Here is a 20,800-nt window from a genome sequence, read left to right on the forward strand (position 1 = left end):
TCTGGAAACAGGAGGTGCCACAGACCTGCGGGAAGACGCCGAAGTCCTTGGGGGAACTAGAGCTGGTTCTACGTGTGCCCAAGTGTCCCTACTGTGACCAGCCGGAAGGGGCCAGCCACTCGTGTTGCGGTCGTGCGGAATCGTCCCGTCAGGGGCCCTGGGGCGAGGGTGGTGGATTATCTGATTGGGAGGGCTGGGGCGGGGTCTGCAAGCCCTGTCCAATCAGGGTCCGCGGTCTCGGAGCACCGTCCAATCAGAACCGCGGGCGGGCTCCCAGCCGTGTGGGCTGGGCTCCCAGACCGCCAGAGGCGCTAGTGTGCACCTGCCCCGTGCGGCTGCAGGTGTCTGGGTCTGCGTCGCGCTCACCTGCCTGGGCCGTGGAGCCACGGGGAGGACGCCAGGAGAGCCTGCAGCGAGGCCGCGAGATGGTGAGTGCGCGGGGTCGGCCGGGACCGGGAGGGGCTGGTTCGACAGCCGGTACCGTCTGGAGGTGGCCGCGGCCCGGGTTCCTCTCCCCAAACCCTCTCCAGGTTCTGACCCGGGTTTCTGTCCTTGGCCGCGGGGTTGGGTCCCAGCGTCCTGTCCCATCCCCGCGCGGGTCTGGGGTTCTCAGGACTGCCCGGGGTGACCAGATGAGCACAGCTTGCTATCCACCCGGGGGTCGGGGAATCTCAGCCCGGAGTTAGCTCCTCCTACAAGAGAGCCTTAGGGGACGAGTGAGGAGTGTGGGGAGACCTGCTTGGGGTCCTGGGCTCGGAGAGATCCTCTGGTATGTCCTGGATCCCTAGGTGACCCCGACCCCAGTTCTCATTTCCTGGAGGGACATTAGTTGTCAGTTGACCAGATGCTGGTATGGAAGGGAAGAGAGGAATGGTTCCTGCCCCCTGGATTCTCACGGTGAAGGATGAAAAACCCGAAGGACAAAGAAAACCCAGTGAGTTGGTGCTGCAACCTGCAAAGCAAAATGCACGGCAGACCCGCAGTGGGACAGGAGCCAGTGCCCTTTGGGAGGCTGTTCAGCGAGCATTTCAGAGAACAGGTGTTGGGGGGTGGATGTCCCACGTGGTAGGATGGCCGTGCTTGACCCTTGAGTCATCTCAGTGTTCCCGTTCTGCACTGCCCCGCCCTGAGTCCGTCACCTTGCAAAGATTTATTTGGTTATTCGAGCCTGAGATTTGTCAGTAAATGTAAAATACATTTAATTAATAGAAAGATTAGATAAAAATAATTCCAAAGAAACGGGAAGGTTCAAGTTCAGAAATCATAATAAAAAGATCTAGTCTTACATACCATTTGTTAAAAATTCTTTTGTGCCTTTTTTTTTTTTTTTTCCTCTCCTTGAGCATGTGTGGTTAAGTTTCTCACATCTGTTGTTTTCTTTTTGGTGACGACAAATGGAGTTCCAGGGCTTAGCCTCGAGGATGCTACTGGGGAAAAGAATCTAAGAGAAATAGAGAAAGCTTCTCTCGCATTATGAATGCATAAAAATGAATGCATTTACACACACACAAAAGCTTGGCCTATTAATTGGTGAGTTACAAAGGCTCACCAAAATGTCAGCTATTTTTTGTTTACTGGGTGGGGAATTTATGACTGTGGATAATTTTATTCTGTCTGGTATTATTGGATTTCAGAGATTAATGCTAAATCCTATTTCGTGAAATTTACATCACTTGTTGAAATGTGATTGTTTATAAAGCACTTTATTCCCATGGAAATAATAAAGTGACATCTTTATTTTCTCCGAAAGGAACAGATACTTGTGGGTTTTCTTCTTGAGTCATTTAAAAAGTCATTAGACCCATTGTGGGTTTTCTTCTTGAGTCTTCCCTCTCCTTTATATATAAACACTGGGTTTGAGTGATGTTGCCGGATTCCTCAAACACTGAGTTTGTGTCATTTAAATCAATAGGGTCCAACAAGAGTGACTACCTCGAGTGGGGATAGGGGCCCTACCCAGTGACTCCAAGCTAAGTAAGGCCAATCATGAGATATCAGAGAGAGAGAGAGAGAGAGAGAGAGAGAGAGAGAATGAAATGGTTTTTTTCTGGAGCTTCTCTTCTGTGCTCACCTTCCGCAAGAGGAATGTGTGTACCTAGAAATGCTGCAGGGCACTGAAAAATGTGCGTGGTTGGGGGAGAAAGAGTTATGAATTTAGGGGTTCATTTGGTTTAGAACTTTAAACTGGCTCCAGCCAAGAGTTTCCTGGTTAGTGAGAACTGAAGCCTGGAGAGGGAGCGTTTCCGCACTGCAGGGAGGGGAGTGGAGGGTGTGTGGAGCTCCAGAGTTCATCCCTGTGTCTGCTCAGGTCACCCTATCTCCATCGCTGGGGACTGATCCAGCAGAAGGCTGGTATTTCTGCAGTGAGGTTCTGGACCCCAAGCCTGTGGGTGTGTTTCACCTTCTGAACCTGGTGGGTGTTCTTTGGGAATGGTGGATAAGTCAGTGGCTCTATCTGAGCCAATGGAAATGTTTGATTTTCATCCCTTCTGATTTCTGTACTGAATGTTGCTGCCATATAACTCCAGTCTCCCTAAAACTTTGGCCTTTTTATTTCCCTATTTGAGTGTTGTAAGATTTTTATTTTCTTGGGTGAGTAGAAATGGATTGAGAGATACAATAGAAGAGAATTCTGAAAGCATACAGAATTTTTCTTCCTTTTTTTTGACAAGAGGACTTCCAGATAGGAGATGGGTGTATTTAAACTCTCAGGTTAATTTTTCACTTTTTCCATAATTTTTTATATCAGTGATTGTCTCTATAGAGTTATGAAGTTTAAAATGTACTATTCCCAAGACAATTCTTATTTTAATTGATACGAGGAAAATTACCTTTGGATGTGCAAATCCTTGAAAATCCTAGTGCATTGAATAGGTTGGATCCAAACCCCTGATGTGCGAAGTATTCTACTCATTTTTGAAAATAGTTCCTCAACTGAGATGGAGTGGAAGTGCAAATAATGATGGTGTCACCTGTCATTTTAGTTGTAAAGATGTTTGAGATATTTCATTTTCATAAACTTTAACTTTCAGGGGATTCTTAACCTTAAAAATAAGTCAGTTATTTTGTCAGCAAAAATGGATTTATTTGGAATATAGAAAATTGCAATTTGGGACCTGCGAGACAGCAAAACCCTAGGCACACCCAACAAACAAAAGAACAGCATTATTTTATGGACAAGGAGGAAGTTGGGAGGGATTGTTTTGGACAAAAGTCCATTGGACAAAGGCAAGAGTTCAGGGTGATGATAGTTTCTCTGAGTTGTTGATGGCAGTTTTTTCTTGATGAATTATAGGGGTAGTCAATTCTTTTCATTTTCTGTAAAGGATCCTCCATTCTTATTTTTTACTTCATTTTTAAGATTTTTGTAAGTAGGCTCTTTGCTCAACGTGAGGCTCAAACTCACAATCCCAAGATCAAGAGTCTGATGCTGGACTGCCTGGGCCAGCCAGGTGCCCTAGGGGTAGTCAATTTCTTTCTTTCTTTCTTTTTTTTTTTTTTTTTTAATGTTTATTTTTGAGACAGAGAAAGAGTGTGAGCAGGGGAGGGGCAGAGAGAGAGGGAGACACAGAATCCGAAGCAGGGTCCAGGCTCTGAGAGGTCAGCACAGAGCCCGACAAGGGGTTGGAACTCACCAACCATGAGAGCATGACCTGAGCTGAAGTCGGAGGCTTCCCGACTGAGCCACCCTGGAGCCCCTAGGGGTAGTCAGTTTCTTATAGGAGATGCAATGGACATCTCTCGGGCCTGTAATTGACAGTTCTTTCCTGTAATTGACGTGGAGTGGTGTGGTTACCCCTTCTGGTCTCCTGACTCCATTTTATCTTTTATTTTGTTTTGTTTTTATTTTGGGTTTTTATTTTTTCATTTATTATTATTGTTTTTCTCTCCACTCCATTTTAGTGAGACTTTGCTCTATTAATTTTCACAGGATTAAATCTTAACATAACTTCTTATATGGAAAAGTGGTTCCCAAATAAAAATAAAAACCATTAAAAAGCAAAATATAATTGATATAGATTTCTCTTTCTGTAAAGTAAATAATGGATGCAAAGGTTAAAAAATCTGTAAAACATTGAAAATCTAACTTAAGACCATCCCCTGCCAGCATATTGTGGTCCGTGCCGGTCCTGCCCCAGCCACCTTCAGACAACTAGTTTTAATGATTTCTTGTGCATTTCTGTCAGTGTTTCTTTCTATAAAAACGATTAAAAGTGCAAGAGTTTTTCTTTTGTTATAGGAAAGGTGACATGATGTACACGTGCAGCACACTTTTCTTATTTGTTCTATTGCTAATTCTGCAGACCTTTTCGTAGCAATGATAGATGTCTTTGATTTTCAAGTTTATGCAACCAGTTCTAATTAGGCAATCGATCTGCATGTAATATTTTTCTACTAGAGTTCATTAATCAAACTTTTTCATGTTACATGGTAAGCAAACACACAAAAAGCATATAATTTTCCAACCTTAATTGATGCTTTAAGTTTTATGGTGAAATTTATCGTATTTGGCACACATACAAAGTTTTATTGGACGTTTTAAAACTAATCATGGTGTAAACATCCATAGACTCACCATCTAGATTCATAAATCGGTCTTGGGTAGAGACTCCTGACATGACTCTCCCTAAATGACCGTCTTGTCCCATCGGTAACTACTTGTTTCTTTGGTTAATCTTCATGCCTTTACCTTTTATGTTTTTTTACTAAGCAGTGTTCTGCTTACTTTTATCCCTTCGGGACTTTGAATAAATAAATATTAACGGAATTACGCTGAAAAGGCGTCCCCGGGGTTCTTTGCCTCAGTTTGTTTCATACATGCTGCTGTCTGAAACTGCCATCATTCTTCCTTCCATTCCAGTGCTTATAGGATTTGGGTTTTTGAAGTTTTTTTTTTGTTTTTTTTTTTTTTTTGCTTTTGTGAAAAATGCCACTCCCACGAGTCTTGTTTCAGTGTACGAGTGCAAATGCATGACATTTATGACATACTGGAGGAAAATCTCTAGATTGTGGATCATGGCCAAGTTCAGATTTATTGGGAAATTCCAATGGAATGTACCAGTTGATTCTCCAAACATCTGTACATAACTGCTTATTTGTTCCATGTGACCATCAATACCCGACATGATCTAATTTAGTAATTTTTGCCCTTCTTGGTATGAAACAAGATTTTATTCTATTTGCTCACTGACAACGAGGTTGACTCTTTTCTCATATGTAGTCTTACATCTTTTATGATACATGTTTTAACCATTTTGTGATTTCTCATTCATTTGTTTGACCATTCAGTTTTGCTTTACACACACATTTTTATATTTGTATGTGTTGCAAGTATATTTATCTCGAATTGTGGTTTACCTTTTCAGTTTCTTAACTTTAGTAGGGTTGTAATCATCAATTTCTTCCTTTATAGCTTACTATTTTTTTATTATTTAAGGAAAGTTTTATATGTAAACATTTTATGGTTATAATTTTAATTATAATAATCTTTTATACTTAAAAATTTTATTTAAGAAAAAATCCCCTATTCTTACATCATAAAAACCTTTCCCTTTGACTTCTGAAAGAGTTCTAGTTATGTCTTTTGCATTTAAATCTAGAGTAAATTGATTATTGCCCATGGACTAGATGGCAATACCAAGCATTTTTCCTAGTTGGATGCTAATTTCTCCCTGACCTGTATATTAAAGTATACAGCATTTCTGCCACTGCTTTGCGATGCCTGTTCTGTCATTAATCGAATTTCCATATGCATAGGGTCTCTTCAGGATTCTTTCCCTTTCCATGAATCTATTGGTTTATCCCCTACTAATAACATATTGGCCATATTACTGTGGTTTCAAATTCCTTCATGTATTTGGAAAGCCCCTATCGTGTTCTTAAGAAACTTCTCCCCCCCCCTTTTTTTTTGGACATTTGTTCTCTGGAGAACTTTAAACTTTCGAGACGTTGTTTTTGTGAAGTTCTGGAAAATCGGGTCTGAGGATTTAATGGAACTTTATAAAGACTACTACGGGTTTCTTTTGGGGGAGCTGACATCCTCATGGCATTGAGTTCTTTCAAAGAACATGTGCCGCTTTTCCATGCATTTTACTTTGATATTATCCAATAGAGTTGAAGGTTTTTGTCCATTAGAATCTTTTTATACCCTTCGTATATTCTTTATTATGCGCTGGCTTAAAATGACCTTTACCGAGATGTAATTTACATACTATACGTACCCAAAAATTCACCAACTTCAAGTGTACAATTCAGTGGTCTGTTTATTCATAGTTCTCACCAGAGTCAACTTTAGTTCATTTTCATCATCTCAAAAGAAACCTCAGACCATTTATCTATCACCTTCCTTCCTACTCCCAGCCATAAATAACCACTAAGGTACTTTTTGCTTCTTGAGAATTTCTTAATTCTGGACGTTTCATGTGAATGGAATAACATACTTTGTAGTTCTTTCTCTTACAAGTTCAAATCTATGGTTGAGTGTCTCCGATGACTTTTTCAATTATTGTGCCCTTTCTTTCTTTCTTTCTTTCTTTCTTTCTTTCTTTCTTTCTTTCTTTCTCTTTTCAAGTTGTAATTTAAATCCTGTGTAGTTAACATATATAGTAACATATAACTGCAGACTTTAGTGATTCGTCCCTTACATATAACACCCAGTGCTCATCACAACTACCCTCCTTAATGCCCATCACCCATTTAGACCACCACCGTGCACTTCCATCCACCAACCCTCAGTTTCTTCTCTGTAGTTAAGAGTCTCTTATGGTTTGCTTCCCTCTCTCTTTTTTTCCCCTTTCTTCCCCTGTGTTCATCTGTTTTGTTTTCCACATATGAGTGAAATCATATAGTATTTGTCTCTCTCTGACTTATTTTGCTTAGCATAATACACTCTAGCTCCATCCAGGTCATTGCAAACGGCAAGATTTCATTCTTTTTGATGTCTGAGTAATATTCCATTGTACATATATACCACATCTTCTTTTTTTTTCAATATATGAAGTTTATTGTCAAATTGGTTTCCATACAACACCCAGTGCTCATCCCAAAAGGTGCCCTCCTCAATACCCATCACCCACCCTCCCCTCCCTCCCACCCCCCATCAACCCTCAGTTTGTTCTCGGTTTTTAACAGTCTCTTATGCTTTGGCTCTCTCCCACTCTAACCTCCTTTTTTTTTTTTTTTCCTTCCCCTCCCCCATGGGTTTCTGTTAAGTCTCTCAGGATCCACATAAGAGTGAAACCATATGGTATCTGTCTTTCTCTGTATGGCTTATTTCACTTAGCATCACACTCTCCAGTTCCATCCACGTTGCTACAAAGGGCCATATTTCATTCTTTCTCATTGCCATGTAGTACTCCATTGTGTATATAAACCACAGTTTCTTTATCCATTCATCAATTGATGGACATTTAGGCTCTTTCCATCATTTGGCTATTGTTGAGAGTGCTGCTATAAACATTGGGGTACAAGTGCCCCTATGCATCAGTAGTCCTGTATCCCTTGGGTAAATTCCTAGCAGTGCTACTGCTGGGTCATAGGGTAGGTCTATTTTTAATTTTCTGAGGAACCTCCACACTGCTTTCCAGAGTGGCTGCACCAATTTGCATTCCCACCAACAGTGCAAGAGGGTTCCCATTTCTCCACATCCTCTCCAGCATCTATAGTCTCCTGATTTGTTCATTTTGGCCACTCTGACTGGCGTGAGGTGATATCTGAGTGTGGTTTTGATTTGTATTTCCCTCATGAGGAGCGACGTTGAACATCTTTTCATGTGCCTGTTGGCCATCCGGATGTCTTCTTTAGAGAAGTGTCTATTCATGTTTTCTGCCCATTTCTTCACTGGGTTATTTGTTTTTTGGGTGTGGAGTTTGGTGAGCTCTTTATAGATTTTGGATACTAGCCCTTTGTCCGATATGTCATTTGCAAATATCTTTTCCCATTCCGTTGGTTGCCTTTTAGTTTTGTTGGTTGTTTCCTTTGCTGTGCAGAAGCTTTTTATCTTCATAAGGTCCCAGTAATTCATTTTTGCTTTTAATTCCCTTGCCTTTGGGGATGTGTCGAGTAAGAGATTGCTACGGCTGAGGTCAGAGAGGTCTTTTCCTGCTTTCTCCTCTAGGGTTTTGATGGTTTCCTGTCTCACATTCAGGTCCTTTATCCATTTTGAATTTACTTTTGTGAATGGTGTGAGAAAGTGGTCTAGTTTCAACCTTTTGCATGTTGCTGTCCAGTTCTCCCAGCACCATTTGTTAAAGAGACTGTCTTTTTTCCATTGGATGTTCTTTCCTGCTTTGTCAAAGATTAGTTGGCCATACGTTTGTGGGTCTAGTTCTGGGGTTTCTATTCTATTCCGTTGGTCTATGTGTCTGTTTTTGTGCCAATACCATGCTGTCTTGATGATGACAACTTTGTAGTAGAGCCTAAAGTCTGGGATTGTGATGCCTCCTACTTTGGTCTTCTTCAAAATTACTTTGGCTATTCGGGGCCTTTTGTGGTTCCATATGAATTTTAGGATTGCTTGTTCTAGTTTCGAGAAGAATGCTGGTGTAATTTTGATTGGGATTGCATTGAATGTGTAGATAGTTTTGGGTAGTATTGACATTTTGACAATATTTATTCTTCCAATCCATGAGCAGGGAATGTCTTTCCATTTCTTTATATCTTCTTCAATTACCTTCATAAGCTTTCTATAGTTTTCAGCATACAGATCTTTTACATCTTTGGTTAGATTTATTCCTAGGTATTTTATGCTTCTTGGTGCAATTGTGAATGGGATCAGTTTCTTTATTTGTCTTTCTGTTGCTTCATTGTTAGTGTATAAGAATGCAACTGATTTCTGTACATTGATTTTGTATCCTGCAACTTTGCTGAATTCATGTATCAGTTCTAGCAGACTTTTGGTGGAGTCTATTGGATTTTCCATGTATAATATCATGTCATCTGCAAAAAGCGAAAGCTTGACTTCATCTTTGCCAATTTGGATGCCTTTGATTTCCTTTTGTTGTCTGATTGCTGAAGCTATACCACATCTTCTTTATCTGTTCATCAGTTGATTGACATGTGGGCTGTTTCTATAGTTTGGCTGTTGTCGATAATGCTACTATAAACTTTGGGTTACATGTGCCCCTTTGAATCAGTACTTTTGTATCCTCTGGGTAAAAATCTAGTGGTGCAATTGCTGGGTCATAGGGTAGTTCTATTAAAAATTGTTTTTAATATTTTATTGATTTTTGAGAGACAGAGAGTGTGAGTGGGGAGGAACAGAGAGAGAGGAGGGCAGAAGATCCGAAGTGGGTTATGCGCTGAGAGCAGCAAGCCTGTTGTGGGGCTCAAACTCATGAACTGTGAGATCATGACCTGAGCCCAAGTTGGACACTCAATCGGCTGAGCCACCCAGGCATCCCAGTTAGTTCTATTTTTAACTTTTTGAGGAACGTCCATACTATTACCAGAGTGCCTGCACCAGTTTGCATTCCCACCGACAGTGTGAGAAGGTTCCCCTTTCTCCACGTCCTTGCCAACATCTGTTGTTTTCTGAGTTGTTAATTTTAGCCATTCTGACAGATGTGAGGTGGTATCTTTTCATGGTTTTGATTTGTATTTCCCTGGTGATGAGTGATGTTGAGCATCTTTCTATATGTCTGTTAGCCATCTGTATGTCTTCTTTGGAAAAATGTCTGTTCGTGTCTTGTGCCCATTTCTTAACTGGATTATTTATTTTTGGGGTGTTGAATTTGATAAGTTCTTTATAGATTTTGGATACTAACCCTTTATGAGATCTTTATCTGATACTAACCCTTTATCGTTTGCAAGTATCTTCTGTTCTGTAGGCTGCCTTTTAGTTTTGTTGATTTAACATAGTACTGACAGTACAATCAGACAACCGAAAGAAATAAAAGGCACCCAAATCAGCAAGGAAGAAGTCAAACTTTAACTGTTTGCAGATGACATGATACTCTGTAGAAAACCTAAAAGACTCCACCAAAAAATTGCTAGAACTGATACGTGAATTGAGCAAAGTTGCACGATATGAAATCGATAGAAATCTGTTGCATTTCCTTTTTTTTTAATTTTTTTTAACTTTTATTTATTTTTGAGACAGAGAGACAGAGCATGAACGGGGGAGGGTCAGAGAGAGGGAGACACAGAATCTGAAACAGGCTCCAGGCTCCGAGCTGTCAGCACAGAGCCTGACGCGGGGCTCGAACTCACGGACCGCGAGATCATGACCTGAGCCAAAGTCGGCCACTTAACCGACTGAGCCACCCAGGCACCCCTGCATTTCCTTTTTAATTATTATTTTTTATTTTTAGAGACAGCATGAGCAGCGGGGAGGGGCAGAGGGCAAAAGAGAGAATATTGAGCAGGCTACACGCTCAGCACAAAAGACCCCAAACAGCCAAAGCAATCCTGAAAAAGAAAAGCAAAATCGCAGGCATCACAATTCCAGACTTCAAGCTATGTTACAAAGCTGTAGTCATCAAAACAGTATGATGCTGGCACAAGAACAGATACATAGATCAATGGAAGAGAATAGGAAACCCAGAAATGGACCCACAACTGTATGAAGACCAGTTAATCTTCAACAAAATAGGAAAGAATATCCAATGGAAAAAAGACAGTCACTTCAACAAATGGTGTTGGGAAAACTGGACAGCCACATGCAGAAGAATGAAACTGGACCACTTTCTTTACACTATACACAAAAATAAATTCAAAATGGATGAAAAACTTAAATTTGAGACAAAACCATCAAAATCATAAAGGAAAACATAGGCAGCAACCTGTTTGACCTCAGCCATAGCAATTTCTTACTGGACATGTCTCCAGAGGCAAGGGATACGAAAGTTATTGTGCTTTTCAACCCCAGAATTTTCATTTGGTTCATTTAGAATAATTTCGATCTCTTTTTGACATTATTTGGTGCATCATTGTTATCATATATTCCTTTACATCTTTAATCATTGTTTCTTTTAGTTCTTTGAACATATTTATAATAGTTACTTTGAACCCTTCTGTAAACCAACATCTGTTTGCTATTTCTGTTTCCTGCTTATTTTTTCTTTTTTAAAACAATTTTTAAAAAATATTTTCATTTATTTTTGAGAGAGACAGAGCACTAGCAGGGAAGGGGCAGAGAAAGAGGGAGACACAGAGTCCAAAGCAGGCACCAGGCTCTGAGCTGTCAGCACAGAGCCTGATGCGGGGCTTGAACTTGGGAACCGTGAGATCGTGACCTGAGCTGGAGTCGGGCGCTTAACCAACTGAGTCACCCAGGTGCCCCCCGACCCCTGCTTATTTTTCTGCTGTAAGGGTCACAGTGTCCTTTTTCTTTGCATGCCTTGTAATTTTTTGTTGGAAACTGGACACTATAGATAATATATTGTAGCAACTTTGGGTACTGGCCCCTGTCTTCTGGGCTTCCTGACTGTTTATTTGTGTTTGCTTGGTGACTGGCTGGATTATTTTAGTCAAGTCTATTTCACTCTCCTCCCAGCCCCTTCAGAGGTAGGCCTCTGATGTTTCTCCTCAGTCACCCTGGGATGGCAGTAGTGTTGGCAGGGTTTTCTTCGTTTCTTTCTCGACCAACCGCTGTTAGCTGTTAATCTACACTAGTTGTAGGCTGACTCTTTTATTGTTTTGAACATGCCATGGTGCGAACATTGCTCTATCGACTAATCCAGTCAAATTTGGACTCCTTTGAAGGAATGGCTGCGCAGGTTAGTGTTTGTTGATCGTTCGGACCCCTGAGGGGCTCCTCCCAGCTTCCTCTTTCCCTATTTGTCCCCTGAAAACAAGGGGACCACAGTTTTGCCTGTATCTTGAATCTCTTCCCTGTTGCCTTTCACTACAACTTCCACTGTTTTTGAGAGCAACCTTAGGCTTGGGAATCTTCATGCTCTGTTGTAAATGAAGTCAGTTCTTTGGGGGGAAGGACTAGGAGCTATCTGTTTTACAGCCTGCGTTTCCTCCTCGTCAAGAATCTCTGAGCCAGAGGGCTGCGTTGAAGTGGGGACAATGGCACACCTCCACCTGAGTGACAAGTCCACTTTAAGAGCTGAGCATTGGGGCGCCTGGGTGGCTCAGTGGGTTAAGCGTCCGACTTCAGCTCAGGTCAGGCTCTCGCAGTCCCTGAGTTCGAGCCCCGCGTCGGGCTCTGTGCTGATGGCTCAGAGCCTGGAGCCTGCTTCGGATTCTGTGTCTCCTCCTCTCTCTGACCCTCCCCCGCTCATGCTCTGTCTCTCAAAAATAAATACGTGTTAAAAAAAAAAAAAAGCTGAGCATTAAGTGGAGGAAGAGCATTTGCTTGATGCCTTCCCAGCTTGCCTCTCCTGGGTGCGGAACCTCCGCCTTAGGCAAAACAAGAACAATCAGGTCCCCAGTATTCTCAGCATCCCCTGTACCCACTGTAGAGCCCCCATTCTACAAGCGGGGGCTGGCAGAAGTAGAGAGGTCCTCCTGTCGACTGCACTTGCTTGGAGCTTAAACTCAGCAGCAGCTAACTGGGGCAGGATGAGAAATGCTGACGGCCTCCTTTTCTGTCTGGGAGCTGTGTGGACAGGGGTCCTGTGTTCTTGGCTGCAGTCAGAAAAGGAAGTTTAGGGAGAGAGGGAGTGGTCTTGGTTCAAATACCAAACTGTTAATTTCTGGTACTGAATTCGCATAGTTTCTTGAATACCTGTTTCTTCAGCTGTACGTCCTTAGTAAGGATTGTTTCCAGAGGCTTGAAATGATGGCTTTCGTGTTCACTTTTTGACATGAATTTTCCAACTTAATGTTGTTATGAAATGGAAAGGTGATAAGTTTTATTTTCGTCCTGTGTATCTATTCTAGAATCGTGCTAAAAATCTTATTTTGTGGTTCTTGTTCTGTCAGGGTCCTGTGCATAGGCTTCTTAGTGCTAAGGATAACAGTGATCTTTTTTATTCTTTTGTAATTCTGCACATTTGTTTATTTTCTTGTGGCACTGGATTGGCTTTTTCATGTAATGTTGACCAGGAGTGAGGCAAGGGCGACTCAGTTTTGCACATTTTTTTGGTAGAAAAACTTCACACCATTTATATATTCCTTCTTTAAAAGTTTATTTATTTTGAGAGAGAGCATGTGCATGCACACGCATGCAAGCAGAAGAGGGGCAGAGCGTGGGAGAGAGAGAATCCCAAGCAGGCTCCCCACTGCCAGTGCAGAGAGCCCAACGCAGGGCTCAAACTCACAAACTGTGAGGTCATGACCTAAGCTGAGATCAAGACTCAGATGCTTAACCGACTGAGCCACCCAGGGGCCCCTATATATTCCTTTTTGAATAATCTTCCCACCCCCCACCCCCCCACTATGCTCTTTATTGGGCTATGCGTCTTACCATTGGTTCCTCTGCAGTATGAGTTTTTTTTTTCATGTGTTTCTGTTGAACAGTATAAAATCATTTTCTATAATTCTTAAGATGATGTCAGGTAAGTTGTGTTAATTGATTACCATGTTTCATTGCAAAGTATAACATACATGCAGAAACGTACATAAGACATATTGGACAGTCTATAGCAATAATAAAAAATAAACACCTGTGAAGTAAAATCCAGCCCTAGAGCTAAAACAGTGCTTGACATCAGACACCCCACTGGAAACGATTCCCAGTGACCCTCCTCACTCTCTAGATGTAACCAATATGTTGAATGGTGTGAAGGCAGTGTCCGTTTTTTTAGCACCTGTGTGTGCAGCATTAAATAAAGATACTCTAATTTTGCATGTCCCACGTTGCATGTAAATGGAATCGCAGTGTAGATTTTAGGTAAGATTTTAGGTAAGATTCCTTTTGTTTAAAGTTATTTTACAGTCTTCTGTGTGGTAATAATAGTTAATCAACCTTTAATTGCTCTCTTGTATTCACTTGCAAGGATACACCACCATTATTTATTAACTCTGTTACTAGTGGCTACTTGGGTGTTTTCAAATTTTTGCCATTCTGACCGGTGCTCCTGAAGACATTATTAATGCATGTGTCCACTCGGATGTCTTATTGTTCCCATGTTGGTATTGCCTGTTAGGAACTTCTCATCCTCTCCCTAAGACCTTAGTCTACATATGGCCTTCTACATCTCAGTTCATGGAAACTCCATCTTTCCAGGGTTTTGGTTGTTTTTTTTTTTTTTTTAGATTTTTTACATGTTTTATTTGTATTCTTGAGAGAGCACAAGTGGGGGAGGGGCAGAGAGAGGGGGACAGAAGATCTGAAGCAAGCTCCATGTGGAAAAAGTGAGCCCAATGTGGGCTTGAACTTAGGAACCATGAGATCATGACCTGAGCTGAAGGGAGACACTTAACTGACTGAGCCACCCAGCCGCCCCCATTATTTCAGTTTTTATTGCGAGACATAATCAGCGTCATCAACTCCTCTCATTCTGTCTTGCCCCAACTTCAGTCCATCAGGAATCTGTAGCCCTTCCCAATATTTCCCCTGTACATTCCACTGTAATCACCCCGGCCGACCCACCTTCCTCTCACCCGGTTATGGCTTTATTTTCTTCACAGGTGTTCTGGTCTCTACATCCATTCCCCATAGTCTAGTCTCAACACAAGTGATGGATCATTAAAGCTAGAGAGGAGACCACCCCTCTGTGCAAAAGCCTGAAGCAGCTCCACATTTCTCACAGAATCGAATCTGACTAGTTCCCCACAAGATGATGGGCCCAACCTCCCAGCAGTCCCCACCATTCTTGACTTACTTCCCATCTCACTTTGCTCCAGTCTCTGGCTATGTGTCTTCGTCCCATTCAGGCTGCTATAACAAAACACCAAAGAGTGGCTTAGAAATGACAGAAATGTATTTCTCTCAGGTATGGAGGCTGGGAAGTCCAAGATCAAGGCACCAGCAATCTTGGGTGGAAAGAGCTATTTTGGCATCTTAGAACCTCAGTGTGCACATGCGTGTGTGTGTACTCAAAATTAATGCATACTGACACCAAGGTTTATGAATGTGGGTATTATGGAAAGGTCTAAGTTCTCATGCCTTCTTCCCTCCTTCTGAGTTATCTTGTCTTCCTCTTTCCTCCTCTTTCTCAATACCTCTTCTGTCTCAAGGGCACACAAAGGAAGAAAGAGTAGCAACTGATTCTGTGATAAATGATATACATAAAATACACATATAAGTTAATATTAGCATTTCTCCAGGAAAAATGTCTTCATGCTCCTAGTTGGACATATCTACTTTGAATTGTCTAGAGTACATCCAGACACAGGATCGGCTGGCCCACGTTGCAAGTTGGGTTTCCACCTTGGGCCTCTCGTTGGTGAGGGGAAATGAAGGAAAAACTTCAGTGCGTTTTTGTTTATTAGAATCCCGTTTCAATTTGAACTTGGGGTCTACGCAGTGGTGACCAATGCGGTGGGCAATAAGGAGACAGATGAAATAGTTTTTGTCACAAGGAATTGGTGGTCATAAAATGGAAATATTTGTTTCATTTGTGTAGCATTTCTCTAACTTTTCCAATGTGTTTTGGACTATTCTAGACTCTGTGAAAAGGCAGGGATCACACAGGAAGGGTCACAGTAAAAATGGAGAGAGGGACAAGTTCAATGTATTAGTGGTGTGTTAAGACCATGATACAGAAAGTGAGTGTGGATGTAGATTAGATGTGGGGAGACCATAGAATCTTGTTGGAACGTCCTGTGAATTTGAGTCCACTTCCCCTGTATTACCCATTCTCCTACACATCTGTGGTTTGTTTTAGGACTCAGTGGTCTTTGAGGATGTGGTTGTGGACTTCACCCAAGAGGAGTGGGCCCTGCTGAAACCTGCTCAGAAAAAGCTCTACAAAGATGTGATGCTAGAAACCTTCAGGAACCTGGTCACAGTAGGTAAGGGTGGCATCAATCCTTCACTTAGTTATTTCGATAACAACTATTTCTCATTCATTAAGCCCATTTCAAAATCTGGAATGCGGAAGGAAGACGCATTGGAAAATAAGACAGGCGTGATCACAGCTGTCACAGACCTAGAATCTAACGGTTTCTCAGTGACAGTAAAAATCTATATATTAACCTGTGTTTTTCTTCCTTTCTGGTTTAAAAGACAGCATTCTTCACTGTCCTCAGTATGTGTATATACCCATGGGTCACTTTGTGGGCATGGAGAAGCTTGTTGTTTGAAACCTTGTGTTTTTTTCTGTGCATATTAAATTGCCTACTGTTTTGACTTCTTGTGCCTCTTTGCTTCAATTTTATTTATTTATTTTAAGAGAGAGAGAGCATGCATGAGCAGGGAGGGGCAGTGAGACAGGGAGAGGGAGAGGGAGAGGGAGAGGGAGAGGGAGAGGGAGAGGGAGAGAGAGAGAGAGAGACAGAGAGAATATCCCAAGCAGGCTCCACACTAACAGTGTTCTCTGTCACTGACAATGTGGAGCCCAGTGTGGGGGTTGAACCCATGAAGTGTGAGAGCATGATCTGAGCTGAAATCAAGAATCAGATAATTGGCCAACTGAGCCACCCAGGAACCCCTTTTGTGTCTCTTAATAATTAAGTTTTGAGGGGCGCCTGGGTGGCTCAGTTGGTTAAGCGGCCGACTTCGGCTCAGGTCACGATCTCGCGGTCCGTGAGTTCGAGCCCTGCATCGGGCTCTGTGCTGACAGCTCGGAGCCTGGAGCCTGTTTCAGATTCTGTGTCTCCCTCTCTCTGACCCTCCCCCATTCGTGCTCTGTCTCTCTCTGTCTCAAAAATAAATAAACGTTAAAAAAAATTAAGTTTTGAAACACTGAACTCCTGAATGTATTTCTTTTCTCACAGTTGCCTTTTTCATAAGATTTATTCACTGTTTTGTTTTAGATGATGAGAATCAACTTAGAACCAATGGGTCCACTTCTCAGCAGGTTATTTCTGGAGAAAAATTATCCAATGAGCAGAAAATAGCAAGGTTCACAAAAAATGATTCCTGGACCTCCCTTTTTGGAGAAAATTGGGAAGACCAGTGCATTGAAGATAAGCACAACAACCAGGGGAGACATTTGAGGTGAGCTGCATTTAGGAGAAAATGCAATATCGCAGTAGAGAATCTTACTATTTCATGAAATTAAAAAAACAAAAACAAGAGACCCATAAACCTAGCTCCAGATTTGTTTATTCACAAATCATTCCCTCCCTTTTTTTCCTTCGTGTGACTCAGACATTAAGCGTTTGAAAGATAATTTGGTGGAAAAGAATGACCAGGGAACCCTACATATGAGAAATGCTGTTGTAGTAATGGGCTGTGCCTCAGCCCATTCTCAGAGCATTTAGTTTATTCCACCTTGAACTAATTCTGACAGGACAGAAAACCTATATTTAGACAGAAAAAATGGTAGAAATGTAATCCTCGAGCTCATTAACAAATATTAATAAATAATTAATACACAAACCATTAATAATGTGCCCCCTCCATTTTTTTTTTTTTTTAGCAGAAATCATATGGTGGAGAGACTCTGTGACAGTAGCAAAGGTAATACATGTGGAGAAACCATCAACCATATTCCAAGTCTTAAGCTGTACAAGAAAACGCCTACTGGAGTAAAACTGTATGAGTGCATTCAGTGTGGAAAAGTCTTCAGGCATCGTTCATCCCTTAAGAGGCACAAAAGAAGTCATACTGGACGCAAACTATATCAGTGTGAGGAATGTGGGAAAGCGTTCAGTTGTTCTTCCTACCTAAGGAATCATGTGAAAACTCACAGTGGAGAGAAACCCTATGCCTGTAAACTTTGTGGGAAAACATTTATTCGTTCCCACTCCCTCACTGGACATATAAGGAGTCACACTGGAGAGAAACCCTATGAATGTAAGGAATGTGGGAAAGCCTTCAGTTGCCCCAAATCCTTCCGCGTACATGTGATGATGCACAATGGTGGGAAGCCCTATGAATGTAAGCAGTGTGGGAAAGGCTTTAGCTGTCCCAAATCCTTTCGAGTACATATGATAATGCACACTGGAGAGAAACCCTATGAATGTAAGCAGTGTGGGAAAGCCTACTGTTGGCTCACATCCTTTCAGAGACATGTGAGAATTCACAATGGAGAGAAACCCTATAAATGTGAAAAATGTGGGAAAGCGTTTGGTTGGCCCTCATCCCTACACAAACATGTCCGAATGCACACTGGAGAGAAACGTGTAAACATAAGCAACGTGGGAAGGCCTTCAGCTGGCCCTCATCCTTCCAAAAATGTAAGAACGCAGACTGAAGAGAAACGCTATGAGTGTGAAAAATGTGGGAAAGCATTTGGTTGGTCTTCATCCTTACACAAACATGACAGAAAGCACACTGGTGAGAAACCCATAAATGCAAGCAGTGTGGGAAAGCTTTCAGTCATCCTTCCAAAAATGTAAGAATGCAGACTAGAGAAAAACCCTTTAAGTGTGAAAAATGTGGGAAAGCCTTCAGTTGGTCCCAATCCTTCTAAAACCATAAGGATAAAGACTAGAGAGAAACCTCAGACGTGTGAAAAATGTGGGAAAGCTTTCAGTTGTCTCAAAGCGTTTTGTAGTCATGTGAGAACTCCCAGTCAAAAGAAAGTTTCTAAATATAAGAAAACCTGGGGCGCCTGGGTGGCTCAGTCGGTTAAGCATCCGACTTCAGCTCAGGTCACGATCTCGCGGTCCGTGAGTTCGAGCCCCGCGTCGGGCTCTGGGCTGATGGCTCGGAGCCTGGAGCCTGTTTCCGATTCTGTGTCTCCCTCTGTCTCTGCCCCTCCCCCGTTCATGCTCTGTCTCTGTCTCAAAAATAAATAAAACGTTAAAAAAAATTTTAATAAAAAAAAAAAGAAAACCTAATGCATATTAATTCACGTAAAACAGTTTGGAAAATCCACACCAGAAGAGAAATATTATAAAAGTTACACAGTAGTGCTCAGTATCTCATCCTTAATGTGGACCTCTGGCAAGTGAATTTCCATGTCTCTTTCAACTAAACATTGAGATGAAAATTCTCAAGTATTCTGAGTACATCTACACAGTACATGAATTTTGATATATTGTAGGTTTTCTCCCCCTTCATGAATTCAGTTAATATTTCTGCATCCGTTTTGAAGTGTGATTCACCCACGGGTGGTTGATATGTTTTAAATATGCATTAGGTTTAATTTTATATAGTTTTTAAATTGTTCTGTAAGTATGGGGCCTTTAGAGTAATGTGACATTGGTATTCGTTTGGATTTTCTTACTGGCCAACTATGTTCCAAGCTGGGTATCACTTTCCCATTACATACGTATATTCCATTTTACTATCTTCCTGAGAGAACTTACAACTTCACACTTAAAGTTGACACTTCTTTACTTACATCATAAGGTATATGTTCTCAACACCTTTTTTTTTTTTTTTTTTTTTGGCCAGAGGATCGTTATTCCATTATTCCATTTTGCTGGCTTGCAAATTTGTGAATATGTAATTGGCTAGAAATTTGTAGGTATGCAGAGATCTTGCAAGAGTATAGTTTTGTATGAATTGTTATTTCCATCTGTTGCTGTATGCTCTTTGTCCTAGCTTCTGGTTAGGAAGTGGGCAATACATTTGAATGAAGAAGACAGTGAAATCTAGAGGCGGATATGGTTCTCTTGGAATGTGTCCTCGCAACATAGGAAGGGCTAGGAACTACCACTTCCCAGGATGCTTTCTCTATATGGTTCCATGATAGAATTCTCTAATGAGCTTGCATGAGATTTGAAAGAAGCGCTTTTCAGTTTATTGAGCCACCACTCTATAGGGAGATAGACAGATGCGTAGGGACTCTGTGGGTATCATCTCCAGATTATTTTCCTGATTGCCGGCCTTGCCAATCAAAAGCACCTTCAAAACAAATACCAGCTGCGTGACTTCTACTTTGTCAGAGGTGTAGGCTTTTACAGACACCCTACCAGCTTTTCCAGCATGGATGCACATCCACGGTCAGATGTCCACAGCTTGCATTTTCCTGAAAGCCCTAGACTGTCCACCAGGCCACTGATTAGGATGTCATGGCCGTTCATCTCATCTAATGCTCTGACCCCTTTTCCCTAGATCTTAACATATTCATATAAAGTCTGATTTGTATAGTGAACATCTCATTCTCTTAATACTTCTCATGCTTCTGTGTGTTTGCAGTGGTGCATCCATAAGAACATATGGGACTGTGTTTCCCTACAGCATCATTGAGCAGATGTCCTGACCCAGTATTTCTATAAAATAAATCAGCATTACTGACATATTGGGTAGACGGTGTGGGTTTTCTGTTACTCAGCACTAAATCCAATCCCTCAGGATATGTTCCATTATTAAGATCGATTATGTGTGATTAGACACAATGTGAATTTTTTTTTGGTTGAACAAATTCAGTGTTTATGAGAAATATTCAATTAACTGTTTCCATATGAGTTGTGCACTATATAAATGTATAAAATGTTTGAGAAATATTCTGTTAATTGTTTTAAAGTGTATACTAATAAATGTCAATGTCTTTAATTTACTTAAAAGGTATTAAAACATTGCATCTATGAGTTGTCGAAACTTTGTAACTTTGTGAATTTAAGAATTGTAAATTTTGAGTCAATATTACCAGGTGCATACAAATGTAGGCAGTTTTCATCCTAACAAATCTTACTTTGTATATTGTTACAATGTTATCAATATAACTTCTTGTTCACAATAGTAAAAACTTAAATAATGGTTTTACCAATTTAAGGAATAAGTAAGTCTAGCAAATGATATAAAAAGATTCTCATGAGAAAATATCTTAAACTTTATTGGATAATATGAAAGCAAAGTGAAGTAAAATATAAACCATGACGAGATAATAGGCACACAGATTGAAGA

The 20,800-nt window shown here is 41.2% G+C and overlaps 1 protein-coding gene across 2 annotated transcripts; it reads left to right on the forward strand.

The window, feature by feature from the left end:
- Positions 1-327: 327 nt before the first annotated feature.
- On the forward strand, positions 328-18,439 carry LOC132677988 (zinc finger protein 556). 2 transcript variants are annotated; one of them, XM_060629816.3, is made up of 4 exons: positions 328-428; positions 15,723-15,849; positions 16,813-16,996; positions 17,421-18,439. In XM_060629816.3, the coding sequence occupies exons 1-4, from the start codon at positions 426-428 to the stop codon at positions 18,340-18,342; spliced, it is 1,236 nt and encodes a 411-aa protein (XP_060485799.1). In that variant the 5' UTR covers positions 328-425; the 3' UTR covers positions 18,343-18,439. The 2 variants fall into 2 exon arrangements, with proteins under 2 accessions (XP_060485799.1, XP_078299782.1); XM_078443656.2 differs by having other exon boundaries at positions 17,424-18,439.
- Positions 18,440-20,800: the final 2,361 nt, after the last annotated feature.

This window comes from Panthera onca, chromosome A2, assembly GCF_046562875.1.
Source record: "Panthera onca isolate mPanOnc1 chromosome A2, mPanOnc1 haplotype 2, whole genome shotgun sequence".
Lineage (NCBI taxonomy): Eukaryota > Metazoa > Chordata > Mammalia > Carnivora > Felidae > Panthera > Panthera onca.

Excerpts from the sequence above, each read along its gene's own strand:
- LOC132677988 (XM_060629816.3), top strand. Across the intron at positions 15,850-16,812 it reads CAGGAACCTGGTCACAGTAG|ATGATGAGAATCAACTTAGA; the intron begins GTAAGGGTGGCA and ends GTTTTGTTTTAG. Across the intron at positions 16,997-17,420 it reads AACCAGGGGAGACATTTGAG|CAGAAATCATATGGTGGAGA; the intron begins GTGAGCTGCATT and ends TTTTTTTTTTAG.